Source organism: Podarcis erhardii (genome assembly GCF_964252035.2).
Source record: "Podarcis erhardii genome assembly, chromosome: 1".
Lineage (NCBI taxonomy): Eukaryota > Metazoa > Chordata > Lepidosauria > Squamata > Lacertidae > Podarcis > Podarcis erhardii.
Genome location: NC_138497.1, coordinates 85,307,054 through 85,323,034, shown reverse-complemented (window position 1 = coordinate 85,323,034; position 15,981 = coordinate 85,307,054). Strand labels below are relative to the sequence as shown.

At 47.5% G+C, this 15,981-nt stretch overlaps 1 protein-coding gene across 1 annotated transcript in view; it reads right to left on the bottom strand.

Moving 5' to 3' along the window:
- Positions 1–15,981, bottom strand: part of CARNS1 (carnosine synthase 1) — a 33,088-nt gene that overhangs the window by 4,589 nt on the left and 12,518 nt on the right. Inside the window, exons 3-9 of the mRNA XM_081838255.1 lie at positions 15,207–15,459; positions 14,809–14,898; positions 5,999–6,486; positions 5,531–5,732; positions 4,682–4,767; positions 3,934–4,165; positions 671–942 (exon numbers count right to left, since the gene is read on the bottom strand). Coding sequence (XP_081694381.1) covers positions 671–942; positions 3,934–4,165; positions 4,682–4,767; positions 5,531–5,732; positions 5,999–6,486; positions 14,809–14,898; positions 15,207–15,459 — 1,623 coding nt within the window. The remainder of the gene's footprint in view (positions 1–670; positions 943–3,933; positions 4,166–4,681; positions 4,768–5,530; positions 5,733–5,998; positions 6,487–14,808; positions 14,899–15,206; positions 15,460–15,981) is intronic.

Genomic DNA, 15,981 nt, shown 5'->3' with positions numbered 1-15,981 from the left:
GCAGGGGTATTTCATTGAAAAAGCTCTTTTTATGTATCCCTGCTGCCTCAGCTGTAAGGCTTCCATCCCATTTCCTTTAGCCTGTGACTTTAAACAGCTGCACACTGTGGTGGAGAAGCAGTGACAGAAGAAACTTCAGCCTCTGAAGCCTCCTGGCTGCTATAGAAGGCCAGGAACAAGGAAGCAAGTGCTGCTTGGCAGACTGGGATCTTGGGGATCCAGAACCCGCACAGCAGTCATGCCTCATGTTTGCTTCCTACCATTTTTAAATGGAGGCAAGATGTGATTAAGAAAGAAGCAGACCTGGCTACGCCTGAAATCCTCAAGAACTCACTTCCATCCCCAGTGACTCGTCCAACTTAAAACTTGGTTCCAGACTGTGCTGTTCGATGCCCTGCTCGAAGTAATCCTGATAAGATGGCCAGCCTCAAGAATAGCATGACCGGGGAGCAGCAATGCAGCAAGCCGGCCAGCTCCACTGGCGTAAATGCATAGCACAATGGTGAGCCCTTTTGATTGGCAGGGGGACTGTGCCTTTCTCCCCTCTCTGTGCTTAGATGGCACCCATAAAGTTTATATTATATGGACGGGGGCTTTAGGGGGGTGCTGCTCTAGTTAGTCCATCCTGCAGCCTGTGGGGGGCTGCATGGCTCCGGTTTCCGCATCTTACTTTTAGCCCGTAGTCCCTGGCTGCCTCCCAGACGAACTTTTTGCTGACTCCGCCGGCCCCAATGACCAACACGTGTTTGCCCTCCATCAGGTGGCACTGCGCGCGACGCATCATCGTCTCCACCAGGGGGCGTGCTGCCTCGCCCGCTGGAGCCCCCACCACCCGGCCCATGGACTCGAAGACGGAGCAGGTCTCTAGGCACAGCTGCGAGTTCATCTCCAGGGCCACCAGCTGCAGCACCTGTTCGTCTGAGCTTAGGAGAAAATCCACACCTGGAGAAAGGAGAAGCAAAGGAGGCCCTGTCGATCAAGAACATGTGGCTGAAGATCACTGAACTTCTGGCCAGCTCAACCATTAGCCGAATCCCAAGGGTGAGTTGATGGAACAAATAACCCCACTGAAGTAAGAGCTCCTTCATTATACGTATGAGCAGCCCTGGTAGGATCTGCTCAAAAGGTCCACCTCATCCAGCATCCCATTTCACATGGATTGCCAACCACACACCTCCCCACAGGAAACCATCAAGGCAGCAGTACTCTTCTGTCACCACTAGGATCTGATAACTGAGCATCCCACCCTGCTTTCTGAACATGGTGCTTTTTACAGGGCAACATGACAGAATTAGCCTCCAAAAATTTATTTTATTTTTAATTCCTAATGTGGAATTTGCACTTTTCACTACAGTGGTACCTTGGGTTACATACGCTTCAGGTTACATACGCTTCAGGTTACAGACTCCGCTAACCCAGAAATAGTGCTTCAGGTTAAGAACTTTGCTTCAGGATGAGAACAGAGGGGGGCCACCAGGTGGCGCGTTGGAAGATGGCCGACAATAACATCTCTCTGACCCATACGAGGTAATTAAGGGGCTGCTATGGGAAGTATGCAGTCTTCTTCCCCCCCCCAGGAGATGGGGGGGCGCTGCCTTGCCAGCGGTGTTCACAGTGCACCCCCAGATCCGTGAGATGGGGGTGCTGAACACTTGGCACGAGCCCTCGGTGGAGTCAGATCTTCCTGACGCTGATTCCAATTAGCACGTGCTGGTTGCTTCAGCTCGGAATTATAATTGGAAACAAATGATTGGAAATGAAGCTGAAGCACATACATCAAGTAATGCTCGAGGATAAGACTGCTGATTAATGGATCTCTGTGACCGGGAGTGACGGATGGATAAGTAAATCTTCTGATGAATCACCACTAGGAGACTGTATGTATGGAACAAGGGGGGGGGGTGGAGGAAAAAACTCTTTTTTTCTCTTTGCACGATATGATATTAATAACCCTTCACCCCAGATAGAAATAAGAGCGTTGCGTTTTTATTAAACACAAGCAGGAATCCAAGAACTGTGTGGGATGGATTATAACAGGTTAGAGGATTGAACAGTGAGAAAGAGGAAAATTTTTATGACGCAGTTTAAAAATGGCGACTCGCCAAGACAGGCTTGCCGGAGAAAGAAGGACAGGGGGAGGAGAATCAGGATTGTTCGAAAGAGAAGGAATGTTGGAACGCAAACTTGACCTGACAGAGCCCCCTGACTCACTCATTTGATTTATTTGGCAAGCCTGAGAAAAATAAAGGACAGACCGAAGATTAATTTTGTTTATGGAAGTGTTGAACAGAGGCTGTTCCTGAGCGATATGATCTTTGAGGAGTACAAAACTCACACAGAGACGCCTGTTTTCAATCTGCTTGTGAAAATCATCAGAGATCGCAAAGAAAGGAATATACAATAACAACAAGAAGAGAAAGAAAGTAATAAAGGACTATCCAGATAGAACTGGATAGAACTGTCTAATTAAAGCAGTAATATAAGTGATGCTTGGACTTGTCCGGAGTTTTGGACTCGTGCGGAACTTGATGTATGGGTACCCCCAACAAAATTTAAAATTTGGCTGTATAATTTGGAACTAATGTGATTTGGATAATGTGATGTGATTGGCCTGTTAATAAAAAATATTTAAAAAAGGGGGGGGGGACAGAAATTGTGCTCCGGCGGCGCGGCAGCAGCAGGAGGCCCCATTAGCTAAAGTGGTGCCTCAGGTTAAGAACAGTTTCAGGTTAAGTACGGACCTCTGGAACGAATTAAGTACTTAACCCGAGGTACCACTGTACTGCTGCACACACTGAGAAGTTGTGCCGCTCCTGCTGTCAGGCCAAATTTGCAGCTGCTCCTGGCTCTCTTGCCTTAGAGGTTGGCAGCTGGAAACAACCCTATTGCTAGGAGCAGCTGGACCAGCCCCTCATTCCGTAAAGGCTGGAGGATTAGACATTGGGCCAATGGGGAACACCTCTCATCGAAATGAACTATTGGGCCAAATGTGTCATAAAGACAGAAAAGGAATGAAAGAGAAGAAACCTCAAAGGTGCACTAAGAACAATGGATTAATCCAAGTATGGGGAACCTGTGGTCCTCCAGATGTTGTTAGACTCCAACTCCCATTAGCCCCAGTCAGAATGGTCAAGGGGTGAGAAATCAATAAATAAAATAAGCAAGGGGAGAAGAGTGTGCATGCAGCTTTTGTACATCTGCAGGCCACTGCCATTAGGCAGTGAGTGAGAGAGGATGAAAAAGTTTAGTACAGTACATGTCATACAGTGGGAAATAAATCTAAATGAGAATTAATGGTTTCTGATAAGCTGGTCAATGAGATCAAAACATAACTAAGGGGCGGCAACTGGGTTTGTCATTTTTTTGTTTGGTTTTAGGAAGAATGATTGCCATAGGAACCTGTTGCTCAAGAATTTTACTGAGGCAAAGAGTTCACAAAAGGCATTACAGCAGAAGTTTCCACAATAGCAACTCAGGTTCCATCACTGTGCTGCAGAAACTTGAGGGATTGGTTCTTGCAATGCCAGAAACATACACTGAAGATATTGGGGAATCATTACTTAAGACAGTTTCATGTCCACATCAGAGGCCGGGACAAAAAGATGTATGCATCTCTGGGGTTGTGGGATTTCAGGGTCCCAACCTGCCACTGGTTCAAAAGGAGGAATTCAGCACCACACTTTGCCAATCATTCTGCCAGTGCAAGGATTTCTGAACACAAGGGCTTGGCAAGGACTTCCCCATAGCTGATTAAAATTGAGTTTTGCTTGCTGGTGCATAGCTAAGTGCAGCTGCTTTGCACTGCTGCCCCACAGCTGATGGAGCCTGGGCTTGAGGAATGCTGATAGCCTCATGCTATTCTGGGCATCGAAAGTGCAGGGCCCCATAGTGTCTTAGAAGCAGCCTCCGTAATGACTTGACAGGGCAACTCACCAATGATGTCGGTTTGTGCTCGGCGACCACCTCGTTGCTCAACTGACAGGCCAGTTTCCATGTCCATGAAGGCCTTCATGGCTGCTTCAGCCTTCTGCTTTATCTGGGCATGAATGGCTGCAATCTGGGCCTCATCCTTTAGTCCCCACTGACGTAGGCTGCTCTCCAAAGTCTGGGGCACTGTGGCCTGGTGCTTCAGGGGCTTATCTGCCCGGCCCACACCACACACCACCTGAAAGAGAACCAAAAAAATGCATGCAGTCTCTCTGGGCTGCTGTCATTCAAGCATCTGTTCCTCCAGTTTGTCTTAGCATCTCCATACCAACAGTCCAAATTGGAATTTCTCTACTTTCTTCTGTTCATACAGTGGGTTATGGTTGTGTGCATGCAAGGTGTCTGTGGGATTTTGTGCCGTGATCTATGATTTCTGGAGTCTTTCCAGGTGAAGGTTAGAGACTGTGAGTGGGACAGTTGATAAAATAAGCTAGCCTGGTTCCAAACAAGACATTATTTTGGAGTCAAAAGATCACCCAAATCTACCAATACCAATCAGTGTTTGTGTGTCTTCCTCACAAAACAGTTTAAAACTGGGCAGAGCCACTTATTTCCTTGCCCTCAACCAACAATTTGTTCCCCTGAAAACAGGTAAGAGGAACGGACTACAGTATAGGGCTACAATTTTTCTGCCAGTGAGGATTCCTTGGGATTTCTTCCCCCAATCTGTAGTGGAGCTCTGGGCTTTGGTTACCTTGCTCAGTAGAGGCTGGTCTTTTCGGGATCTGCAGACAACAGCACATATTCGGACTGCTAGATTGGGCTGTGGAGATGAATTGCCTGGAATCGGAGATGTAGGAGAGGGAGGGAGAGGAAGATAGAATATATCAGAGAGGCAAATTGATAGGAGTGGGGCATGTGGAGGGGAGTGAAAAGAAGAAGGGGTGCCTCCAGAGTGTCATCATTTTGCAGGAGGGATTCAAGTGCATGCTGGAACTTTAGCCTTGCACGTTTACAAGGTACCAAAGGGCTCTATTGGCTTAGCACAACAAAGGCACTTTTAAAAGAAATACTTTCTGTGGTTTGGAAAGTGACAGTGCGGGATAAACAAATGACCGGTGGAAAGACGTGTAAATACCCCAAATGCCAATCGGGGATGAATGCAGGACAAATTGCCCTTGATGTATAACCACCCCATAAACAACTCAGAACACTTGTCAATAAAGACCAGATGTAATCAAACCTCTGCATAAGCTTTGCGCAAGCAATTTGGGATGAATGTTCAGTAAACAGGTCATCAGAAGAGGCCCAAAGTCTGGAGTAAAATCAGCAATGCAACATGCTCCTGAAGGATTATCAGATTCCAATATGGTAGCTTCCCCAATCTGCCCATGCCATCTTTTGCCCACTTAGATCCTGTCAGGAAATAGCTGGTGCGAGGCAACTCTTTCAAATGCTCTTGAGTGGGCAAGAGATGACATGAAGCAGTCAATGGGAGAGACTCACTTATGGAGTAAACTATCATAATTGTGGGTGCTAATTTGGAGGACAGTTCATTATGTGGACCGACCTCAGTGAGAAGGGATGAAAATATATCCCTTACATGGGGAGCCGTTCGTGTCAGGAGGGCCAGGCCGGACCACATGAGCAGTGGGAATGAAGGCCTCCAGCAAAATGCTCTCTTCCTCTTCCAGGGTCTCCAGCAGCGTGAGGACAGCTTGAAGGACACATCCCTGTTCTGACTTAGCATGGAATGACACAGCTTGGGCTCCGTTCCAGCGCCAGCCTGATGGTTTTACCACCACCTATAGGAAGCACAATAGAGACAACACAGGCTCAGAGGATTATCTTGGCTCAAACTCCAGGAGTGAGGAACCTGAGGCCCTCCACATGCTTTACTGTAAGCTGCACCCACCCTGACCACTGGCCATGCTAGTTGGGGCTGATGGGAGGGCCATCAGTTGGCAACCCCTGTCTCGGATACAGGAAGTGCACTGCTCTTGCCATATAATAACACACCTTTCCAAACCTCCTGTTTGTAGTTTTCCATCTCAGGTTCAGGGCTCCTCACCTGGCTATAGGACTCCATGGCGCCACTCTGCAGGAAGGCTGCTATTTCCTCCTGCAGCAGGTTGTCCTGCCCCTCACGGCCGCTCAGCTCCACCATGCGGACACGCTGCTCCTCTGTCACACTTCGTAGAGGCAGCGGGCGCTTGAAGGTGAAGGCCAGGGTGGGGGGCACAGCCACGCATGCCTGCTGGTCCATCAGCTGGCGGGTCAGGAGCTTGTCCTCCAGCAGGCGAGCTAGCTCTCCTGAGCCCCCTGTGGGGCAGTCGAGGTCTCGGGCCAGTTCTGCTGCCGACTGGCCCTGCACCTTGCAGGGCCCAAAGCAGCCAGTGAAGTAGGTGACACGGCGCGGGGGCGCAAACTCTTCCAGGGTTGTGCGGCCACCGAGTTCAAAGGTCACAGCCTTGAAGACCAGCAAGGACGACTCTCCCGGGTGGGATTCTGATGGTGCCTTTGAGAGCCAGGCTGGCGACAGGCAGAGCAGCATGTTACCTGGGGAGGAGAAGGCAGAGGGCAAACCCAGCCCATGAGTGTGTGCAAGATAAGACTCACACAGCAGAGAAACATGCCCTGAGCTGGACCAGGGTGGCAAAAATCTCTCCCCTACTAAAGGTTCTGGGAGGGGTTGCCAAAATGCGGCAGCCTGCGCGACAGTCGCGTCAGAGTAATCAGCAGCAGCTGGGAGACTTGGCGCCTTACATGCTCTCAGTGCAGTCAACACCCTGATTATCTGCCGCAACAACTGCCTTGGAGCCAACTAAGCGGGAGTATATCTTATTCTGGCTCTCTGGAAAGTGTTACTCTGTCACGCTTCCCCATAAGTCACCTATGAATGGAGAGAGATTGAACAGGGGAAAGGAAATGGAATCATCTGTTGTGACATCATTAGCACCTCTTCTACATTTCCTCCCCAACAGTAGCCAGTGGCACTAATGCTCCATTTATATCACATTAGCAAAACTGGTCTGTTCATAATGCCAGTGCTTTTAGGGCTTACCGAGGTGACAAGTCAAATTTTACCCTCTAGAATAGGCATGGGGGAACCAGTGGCTCTCCAGATGTTGCTGAAGTACAACGCCCATCACCTCTGTTAGCAATGCAGACTGGGAGTGATGGGATTTGAAGTCCCAGCAACCCTCTGGAGGGCCACAGAGGTTGTCCAGTCTACTCTAGAACCACAGACTTGGCAGGGAACTTGGAGGACTTCTAGTGCACCCCACTGCAGAGTCTGGCCGATGGCTGTCCGGCCTCTGCTTAAATACCTCCAGTGAAGAAAGAGTCCACCATCTCCTAAGACAAGTCTGCTCCACTGTCCCAACAGCTTTTACTGCATCAGGACACGTCTCCTAATGCTTAGCTGAAATCTGCTTCCTTGCAATTTCCACCCTCTGGAGCAACAGAGAACATGTCTACTCCATCTTCTGTGTGACAGCCCTCAAGGTATTTGAAAACTGCTATCATGTCTCCCCTTAATCTTCTCCAGGCAAAATACACCCAGCCTTCTCCACCAGTCTTCACCATTCTGGTCACTCTCTTTGGAACACAACCCAATTTTAATCTTTTAAATCTTTAATGCATTTTAATCTTTATGGGGTCCGTCCCCCCCCCCCCGTCTGAAACTAGTGAGTAATGCGGTATTCAATCCAAAGTTGAGGAGGGGAGCATGCCCAAAATATAGAAGATATACTTAGATAAGACAAAAGCTTCAACTATAAATGCATTACTTTACAAAGTTGAAGGTTATTGCCTCTGTGTGGATATATATATGCTTCTTTGTTTTGGTTTCTCATTTTATGCATTGGCTATCTGAAACTAAACCCACACCCTTTTGTTTACCTCCAGTTCCACGGCAACAGATGGAAGGGTGAGGCATTTCCTTTGACCCACAGAAAAGATATTCATCATGCAAAGTAAAAGTAAACTAAGAGAAACTCTTCACCATCACACACTCCCTTACTGAGATATTATGGATATTATGTGTGTGTTAACCCACAGCACTGGGGGTGGGGAGAAGCACTTCTTATCTTCTAAGCCAGCCATACCTGGAACTGAGCTGTCAGATTATCAGTTTTGGTCCATTAAGACAGAGTTTCAAAATCCTCCAGTTTTGTAACCAAATTCTCATACTCTGGCAGCGGGGAGGCAAAGAGGAAAAAACCTTCCCTCACACAGCAGCACTATAAGCCACTTCACCTCCACTGAAGTGCCTTGCAGTAACGCAGCTGCTCCATCCTTCAGAAATGTCTCACCTCGGGCAGCAGTAACCTGAGGCATATCCACTGTCCCTCATACCTAATCTAATTTAAAGGGATGCAGAGTTCTTAATTCTCTTAGGCCGCATTCACACCATACATTTGAAGCATTTTGATGCCATGTTAATCAGAAGTGGCTTCCCCAAAAGAATTCTGGGAGCTGTAGTTTGTTATGGGTTTTGAGAGGAGAACCCATTCCCCTCCCAGAGCTACAATGCCAGAGTTCCCTGTGAAGAGGGATCTATAGTTTAACCACTCTGGGAATTGTAACTCTGGGAGGGGAGTGGGACATCCTAGCAACCCTCAGCACCCTTAGCTAGGCATGGCCAAACTTGGCCCTCCAGTTGTTTTGGGATTACAACTCCCATCATTCCTAGCTAACAGGACCAGTGGTCAGGGACGATGGGAACTGTAGTCCCAAAACAGCTGGAGGGCCAAGTTTGGCCATGCCCTCGGGCCTTAGCAAATGACACCTCCAAGAATTCTTTGGGGGAAGCAAGCCATGACTATTTAAAGTGGCATCATAGTGCTTTAAATGTTTGGTGTGAATGTGGCCTTAGGGAAACTTTGCCCTTTTCCACTTCCTTCGTCAGCAGCACTGCGAGAGGCATGCAGCCCTCACTTTACCTCTAGACGTTGGGCATTTTCAGATGGAACACAGGAAGTAAGTAGCTTTATACCAAGCCAGGCCACTGTTACATCTAACTCAAAATTGTCACAACACTGACTGTCAATAGCTCTTTAGGATTCAGACAGGGGACATTCCCAGCCCTACCTGAAGATGCTGGGGATTCAACGTGGGTTCAGGGATCATGCAAAGCAGATGCTCTAGCCACTGAGCCTTCCAAAGAGCAGTCCCTACTCTCAGTCTCCCAAACTGATCACGTGGAACCTCAGGATTCCCGATAGTTGCAGGGAGGGAGCTGTGTGTATGTTCAGCATTTGTAGAATCTGTACAGTCAGCCTAACACAGAGAGGCTGAATGGGGACAGCATATGCAACCCTACTTTCTTTGTACATGCACTGTAGTGCAGAGGGGTGGGGGGAAACCCTTTCCTCATACTCTGCTGCTGTAGGGAAGCAGCACATGCAGAACCCTCCCCTAACAGTTGGGGCAACAACTGCACTAGAGAAGGAAAAAGCTATTCCCACCCGTGTCACACGCTTACGCTTGAGATTCACCAGCATGTTGGGAACTGCTATTTTAGCTGGTACCAAAATTAGTGGCTACGCTGGGCAAATCTATTTCTAAACGTATATGTGTCGGACAGCACAAAAGACCTTGTCTTTGTACAGAGGTCACCACGTTCCCATACCATGACAATACTTGCAGAATCGAACCACACGGAATTAAGACACACAGGGAGAAGTGGAGGTAAAGTAGGAAGGAGCCCTCTCATCACACAGTGACTATGGAGGGCTCTGGACATCAAGCTGGACTGCAGGACCAGAAGACTTTCGGGTGCAGACCTTTCCATTATTAAGACTCATTTCCTTGCCACCTTAGCAGATAGATGATTGAAAGCTACGAGGCCACAGAAGCCACTCTTGTATCTGTCAGCTGGGAAAGAGACTGAATAATTTCAGTTCTACAAGTGCTCATAGGTTGGGCTAGTTATTAGCTCTAGGAAACCACAGCACTTTCAGAACATAAAAAAAGGAGGGGGGCATTATTTGGATACGCCCTGCTCTAAAACCACACCTTTAATTTTCCCTGCAGCTGGGAGCTGTCCAGTCTGGCTTCAAAAGAGGTCACCTTTTGAACGATCTCTCTCTCTCTTTCTCTCACACACACAATTCTAGTTTAAACAGCAACATAAAAATATGATGAAGTCTTAATTGCAAGCAGATTGTGTGCATTTTAGAGGCTGGATTTCCATGCCCTGAACACAGAAATGGTACCTGATCCTTTCCCAGAACCCAAAGTTGCATGTGTATTCTGCCATTGAGAATCCGGCACTTTTAAAGTGTGAATTAGCCCTCGGAATCCCAGCAGAAATGGTGCCGGAGCATTCACTGATCCGAACAAAGAATTGCCAAGCTCTATGGGAGGCTGAAGGGTGGAGGGATTGTGCCTTGGTGTGGGAGGTTGGAGAGTTGACCTTCTGGTTTATTCCAGCCCTGTTCTTCTATATGCACTTTAGCCAGCGGGAAATCTGAGCAGCTCAGCTGCCACAAGAGCTCTGGTTACCACCAGCCCGTCTCGGCCTCTGAGAAGAGACGGGAAGAATGCCAGGAAAACAGCGCAGCAGCTGCCCAAGAGAGTCTCTAAGAAGCATGCACAGCCAGATAGCTTGGTTGAGACAGGATTGCAGCTAGAGACAGCATTCTGATGAATTTCAGGCACTGGGTTTGTAATGAAGTGGTCTGTTACAATGTACTTGTAAATACAATAATTGTATTGCAGGCTCAGATATATAAATCAAAATTTGTCATGACTGAATCCGATTTCACTGGGTTGGGGAAAAAGATCCAATCCAGTGCACATGTCACTTCAATAAGGCTGAGAGAGCAATAGTTTGTTTTTATCTATCAAGTTGCCTGTTTTGTTTGTATAGGAATTGTGATAGCAAATTCCCCATCTTCTGGAACTGCCTCTATGCTGAGCATAGAGTTGACTTGTTTTTAACAAGGCTTTTGCATGCCACTGATCAAAAAGTCAGCTTCCATTACTTTTTCTCACAATGGAACAGCTGCACCGTTTCCTCAGGCATAGGTAACCCATAATCCAGCTCTTCCAGCCTACAGTTTGGTAATGGCCTCCATAGATTGTGCTCTAACCATTTCCTTCTCTATGGTCCATCTCCCCTCTCTAGGAACCCACTCTTATCAGTTTAATCAACCCTCCCTTTTCCAAATGGTGCTGCCTTTATACCCATTTATTTTATTTTCCACCCTAAACTGCAATTGAGGAGGGGGAAGGCAATCGTGACTGGAGATGCAGCCAGGGGAGGAGGAAAGAATATTTAACCATTTCCCCACATGCCATAGTTCCAAATAAAATTGAAGCTTGGGAAAGGGGCACTGATCCCTTGGCTACAGAATGTTATTTACACCTGTATAAACTCTGTGGTTGAAACAAGAAAATTTTGCTATAAAGGTTTTCAAAACTGGTATAAAACTTGCTTACCAGTGGCAGAATTGTGATAAGTGTACATACTCTTAAGTGGAGATCTCAGGCAACTACCTTCATCCCTCTGAAAAAAACTACTACCTGTCTTCCTGATAATGTATTGCGTCTTTTCCATTTTCTTTGCCTTGCTTTTTAAGACTCCTTTTCATCGGTGTGTGGGTTGTGTGTGCGTGTGTGTAAGCAAACACACACTTTCCAGACCTCAGCATGCTTCTGGTGAAATAGGCAGTATTGAACAAAAGGTTGTGACATATTAAAACTGTAACCCTTTATTACAGATGACAGTTGGCAGCATAAGGTTGGGGACAAATAATATACTGTTGATCTATATGGCTTGAGTCCACAGTCTGAGCCAAACTAGATGCGACAAGAGATCCACTGGTATTTTATTCGGATGTCTCCCTGAACTATTAAGAAAGTCTATTTTTAAAGCAAAAACATTTCCCTTCCTTGTCTTAACTTGCTTTACTCCATTGTTTGAGACTATTTCCTTCTAGCCCAGCTCATATGCTGCAAGTGAGCCAAAGGGGAGAGAAATGTGCTTGAAGGGACAGAGCTTATTGACGGGAGGGAGCAAAGTTTAATTCCTGTTATGTTTTTTTTATTATTATAAAAAAAACCCACTTCTGTCCCTTTTAACCAGACTACTGCAATCAAAGAAATAAAATACATACAACTGTGACCTGCGACAAAATGCTGCTGTGTGAAGTGCTGCTTTTCAGTGTTCCAGGCAGCCAACCAGCCAGGCCTTCTTTCAAGCTACTCCATTCCATGATTCCTCATTCTGGTTTTCCACCCTATCCACACCCAGACACTCAGAAGGGCTACTGAGCATACAGAGTCCTCACTGTTTCTCTTTCTATTTCAGCAAACCTTGGGCTTGCTCTGAGCATGCTGACACTCCCTTCTTATCTCTCAGTAGTCCTATTTCAGCTACATAGTCAACACCCCAGTTCACTATTTGCATATGATTATGGCTCGTCTGTCACAATCATTGGGACCTAAAGTACCTTCATAATGTAGCCGGTCAGTTTGAACCAGTGTACGGTTTTGAGGAAATAATTGTGTTAAACACATGCAACTTTTCCATAATAAATTGACAAAACATGAAGAATTAAGCAAATGTTTAATTAAGAATTAAGCATTGTCCAAAACTGGTTTGAAGTTCACATTGTGATAATTGCTTCATAGTATTTGAGCTGGCAATATATCGCGAATCACAATGTGTTTAAGGGCTAGGCGATACCTGGTTTTCGTCGCGATAACTCACCAGCTAAATGTTTGCAGCAGCTAAAGCTCACAATATCACCAGCTAAATCTCATAATATCACCTGCTAAATGTTGCAGTGTTATCACCAGCTAAATATTGCAATCTACCACAATGTCTGAAATAAGGATTGAACTATACAGAGGCAAACAGGACAGCCTCACAACAGCAAAAAAAACAACGGCGGCAGTAGTGGTGGCAGCCTGCAAGGCCTTGCAGCAGCAGCAGAAACAGCAGTGGACTGCAAGGCCTTGCGGTGGTGATAGTGACGGCACTAGGGGCGGCAGACTGTGAGGACTCGAGGAAGAGATGGGAGGCAGTGGCAGGAGTGGTGGCCACCTGCAAGGACTCACAGCAGTTATTGGGAGGTGGTGGCATTAGTGACAGCAGCCTGTAAGGCCTTGAGGTGACAGCAGGAGGTGGCGGCCTGTGAGGTCTCATGGTGGTGATGGAAAGTAGTGGCAGTAATGGCACTGGCCTGCAAGGCCTCGCAGTGGTGACAGGATTTGGCATCAGAAGCAGAGGTGGCCTTCAGGGACTCAGGGCAGTGACAGGAGGTGACAGCAGTAGTGGCATCCTGCGAGGCCTTACAGCAGCAGTGGGAGATGGCGGCAATAGCAGTGGCAGCCTGCAAGGCCTCGTAGCGACACAGGCAGTGGGGCTTGCAAGGTCTCACCATGGTGGCAAGAAGTGACAGTGGCCTGCAAGTCCTCCTGGAGGTAGTGGGAGGTGTTGGCAGAAGGTGTGGCAGCCCGCCTCAGCAAGGCCTTGCAGGCCACCTCTGCTTCTGCCACTCCTGCCGCCGCTACTGCAACCGCCATAACAAGGCCTTGCAGGCTGCTGCCACTTCTGCCACCCCCTGCCCACAGCCATAACGAGGCTTCACAGGCTGCTGATTATTGTGCCCCTGCTGCGAGGCTGCCGCTGCTCCCCCCCCCACGCCCCATTGTTGATTCTGCCACTGCCAGGCTGCTGCTGCTGCTGCTGCCACCTAGCAGATTATTTGTATTCAATATGACTCATCGCAGTAGTTTGGATTGTCCTGAATACCACCATTTGGTAGCCAAGCCCAAAACCAAAAGTGTCATTTGGATGCATTTTGGCTTGCCTGCTGCTGAAAGTGACCATGAGGTGATTGATAGTATCATCATTTATCAGTTTTAGACCCTTAAGTAGTAGCAGTTGCCAGGACATTGTCCTGTTCGCCTCTGTGTATTTCCTTATTTCAGATATCATGATATATTGATATATCACAATGTTTAGCTGGTGATATATCGCAATATTGAAAACCAGTTATTGCCCAGCCCTAGCAGGTATATACAACTGCTTGCTGTGTCAAAAGTTAATTCCAGGTGCCTTCAGCTGGCATACAGGTAAGTGAAGCAATCCAGTGAGATAAAAGTTCCTGAAGATGAAATTTAAGCTAAAAGAAAAGAATCAACCCCAAAGGAAGTGGATAAATTCAGTTGCAGACACCAGCTGGGGTGGAATTCTGTATGGTAACTCAAAACGGTAAGCAGCTCTGGTTCAATACAATTCAAGCTGCACAGCTTCTGTTTCAGAAACAAAATAGTAGGAAGTATCCCAGCCAGCAGCAAGTCAAGACTTGAGGATTCAAGCAACCTCTTTAGGCAGCCCCTCACAGATGGCTTTCCCCCAATTTGGAGTTTAATGGTTCCTGGTTACCAAAGATAATGACATTTAGCCCCCTTCCCTTAAGAAGAATGTACAAAAATGGGGTGTGACACCAGAGTGACCTTCAAAAATGCTAAATGGTGTCACCTTGGGAGACCATCTCCATTGGATTTTAAGGACCTGTGTGGCAAGGAAGCAAAAAGGCAGCCCCTTCTCTCCTTCCCTCTCCAGATTTCCTGGTCTGCCTCTAGAGGAAAGCACTGCTCAGTTCCTCTATTGAGGAGGAAGGGAATAAAGCTAGTTGCCTCTTACTGGCAAGATGCTTTAGTGGGAGGCAAAGCTTTGGAAATTCATTGACTGCCTGTGGGAGCTTTAACCTAGTGGTCCTGCTGGGTGAGGTGAGGTGGGACACCACTGGACTCCTCAGTGCTTCACCAGCCATGAGTAAGGATGAATGAGTCACCCAGCAGAGCCAAGGCAAAGAGACGACCTAATGCTTTTGGCTATGGCATTAGGATGGAACTCACCAGGACACTGGTTGCCACCTTCCAGAAGCACAGACAAGTATGAAGTGGGAGAGCCCAAGACACAGATGGTTATGTCTGATGGTCCAAACCCTGGGAAAGAAAAGAAATGAGTTGGTGACCTGATTCTCATACTAGATCTGGGAATCCTAATGTGCCAGCTCCATGAACTCCACATGCTGGGATTTGAAGATAGAATCACGGTAATTAACTCTGCTCTTTTAGCCACAGCCCATATCCTAGAGTCATTCTACAGATGGATTCAGATGAAGCACTGAGGTGGAAATGGTGATGATGCCACCATGTGATCCACCTATCACATTTACCATTAATGCAGATGCTCTGACACATTCCAGGTTAAAGGAGAGAAACAGCAGCCATCCAGCCAAAGAAGGACTCACCTGTTCGAGGCTCCTTTGTGTGGTCAATTGTCTCTGGGAGCCCCTCCTGCTGCAAGGTGCACTGCAGCAGGTCATAGTAGTAAGCTGTCCAGGCCCGGGCCTGTGCATCCTCAGGGCTGATCTTGCAGTCCAGAGGCACATCCCGGCGCCAGGCACAGCGCAAGGGGCTCAGGGGTGGTAGAAACCCCTGTTCTGCCCAATCCAGTTCCTTGGGAGTTGGAGGTGGCTCTGTGTGGATCTGGTCCAGAGACAGCTACAGAAAGAGAAAGACAAAGGGTTGGGAAATAGGCCTGGAAAAGGAGAAGGAACTTAGCCACAGCACAGATCCCACCAGAGAAACGGGGAGAAGATCATTCCTGCCAGTAGCCAGTGGAGAACATTGGCCTTTTCCCAGGCCTTTGGCTAGTTAAATTATATATGGCAGTGATGGCCAAACTTGGCCCTCCAGCTGTTTTGGGACTATAATTCCCATCATCCCTGACCACTGGTCCTGTTAGCTAGGGATGATGGGAGCTGTAGTCCCAAAACAGCTGGAGGGCCAAGTTTGGCCATCACTGATCTATGATCTTTTAAACTGTGGGGGGTTATTGTTTCTATCTACTATTATGTTACATTATATTGAGAGAGAGAGAGAGAGAGAGAGAGAGAGAACTGCCCTATGATCCACAGATGAAGGGTGGTATAGACATTTTAACAACAACAGTGCTCAAGGGTCTGTTGCTGCAATGTGGCACTGGCTGGCTGAGTAGCTTATCCTCAGTGTCATGGAGGACTA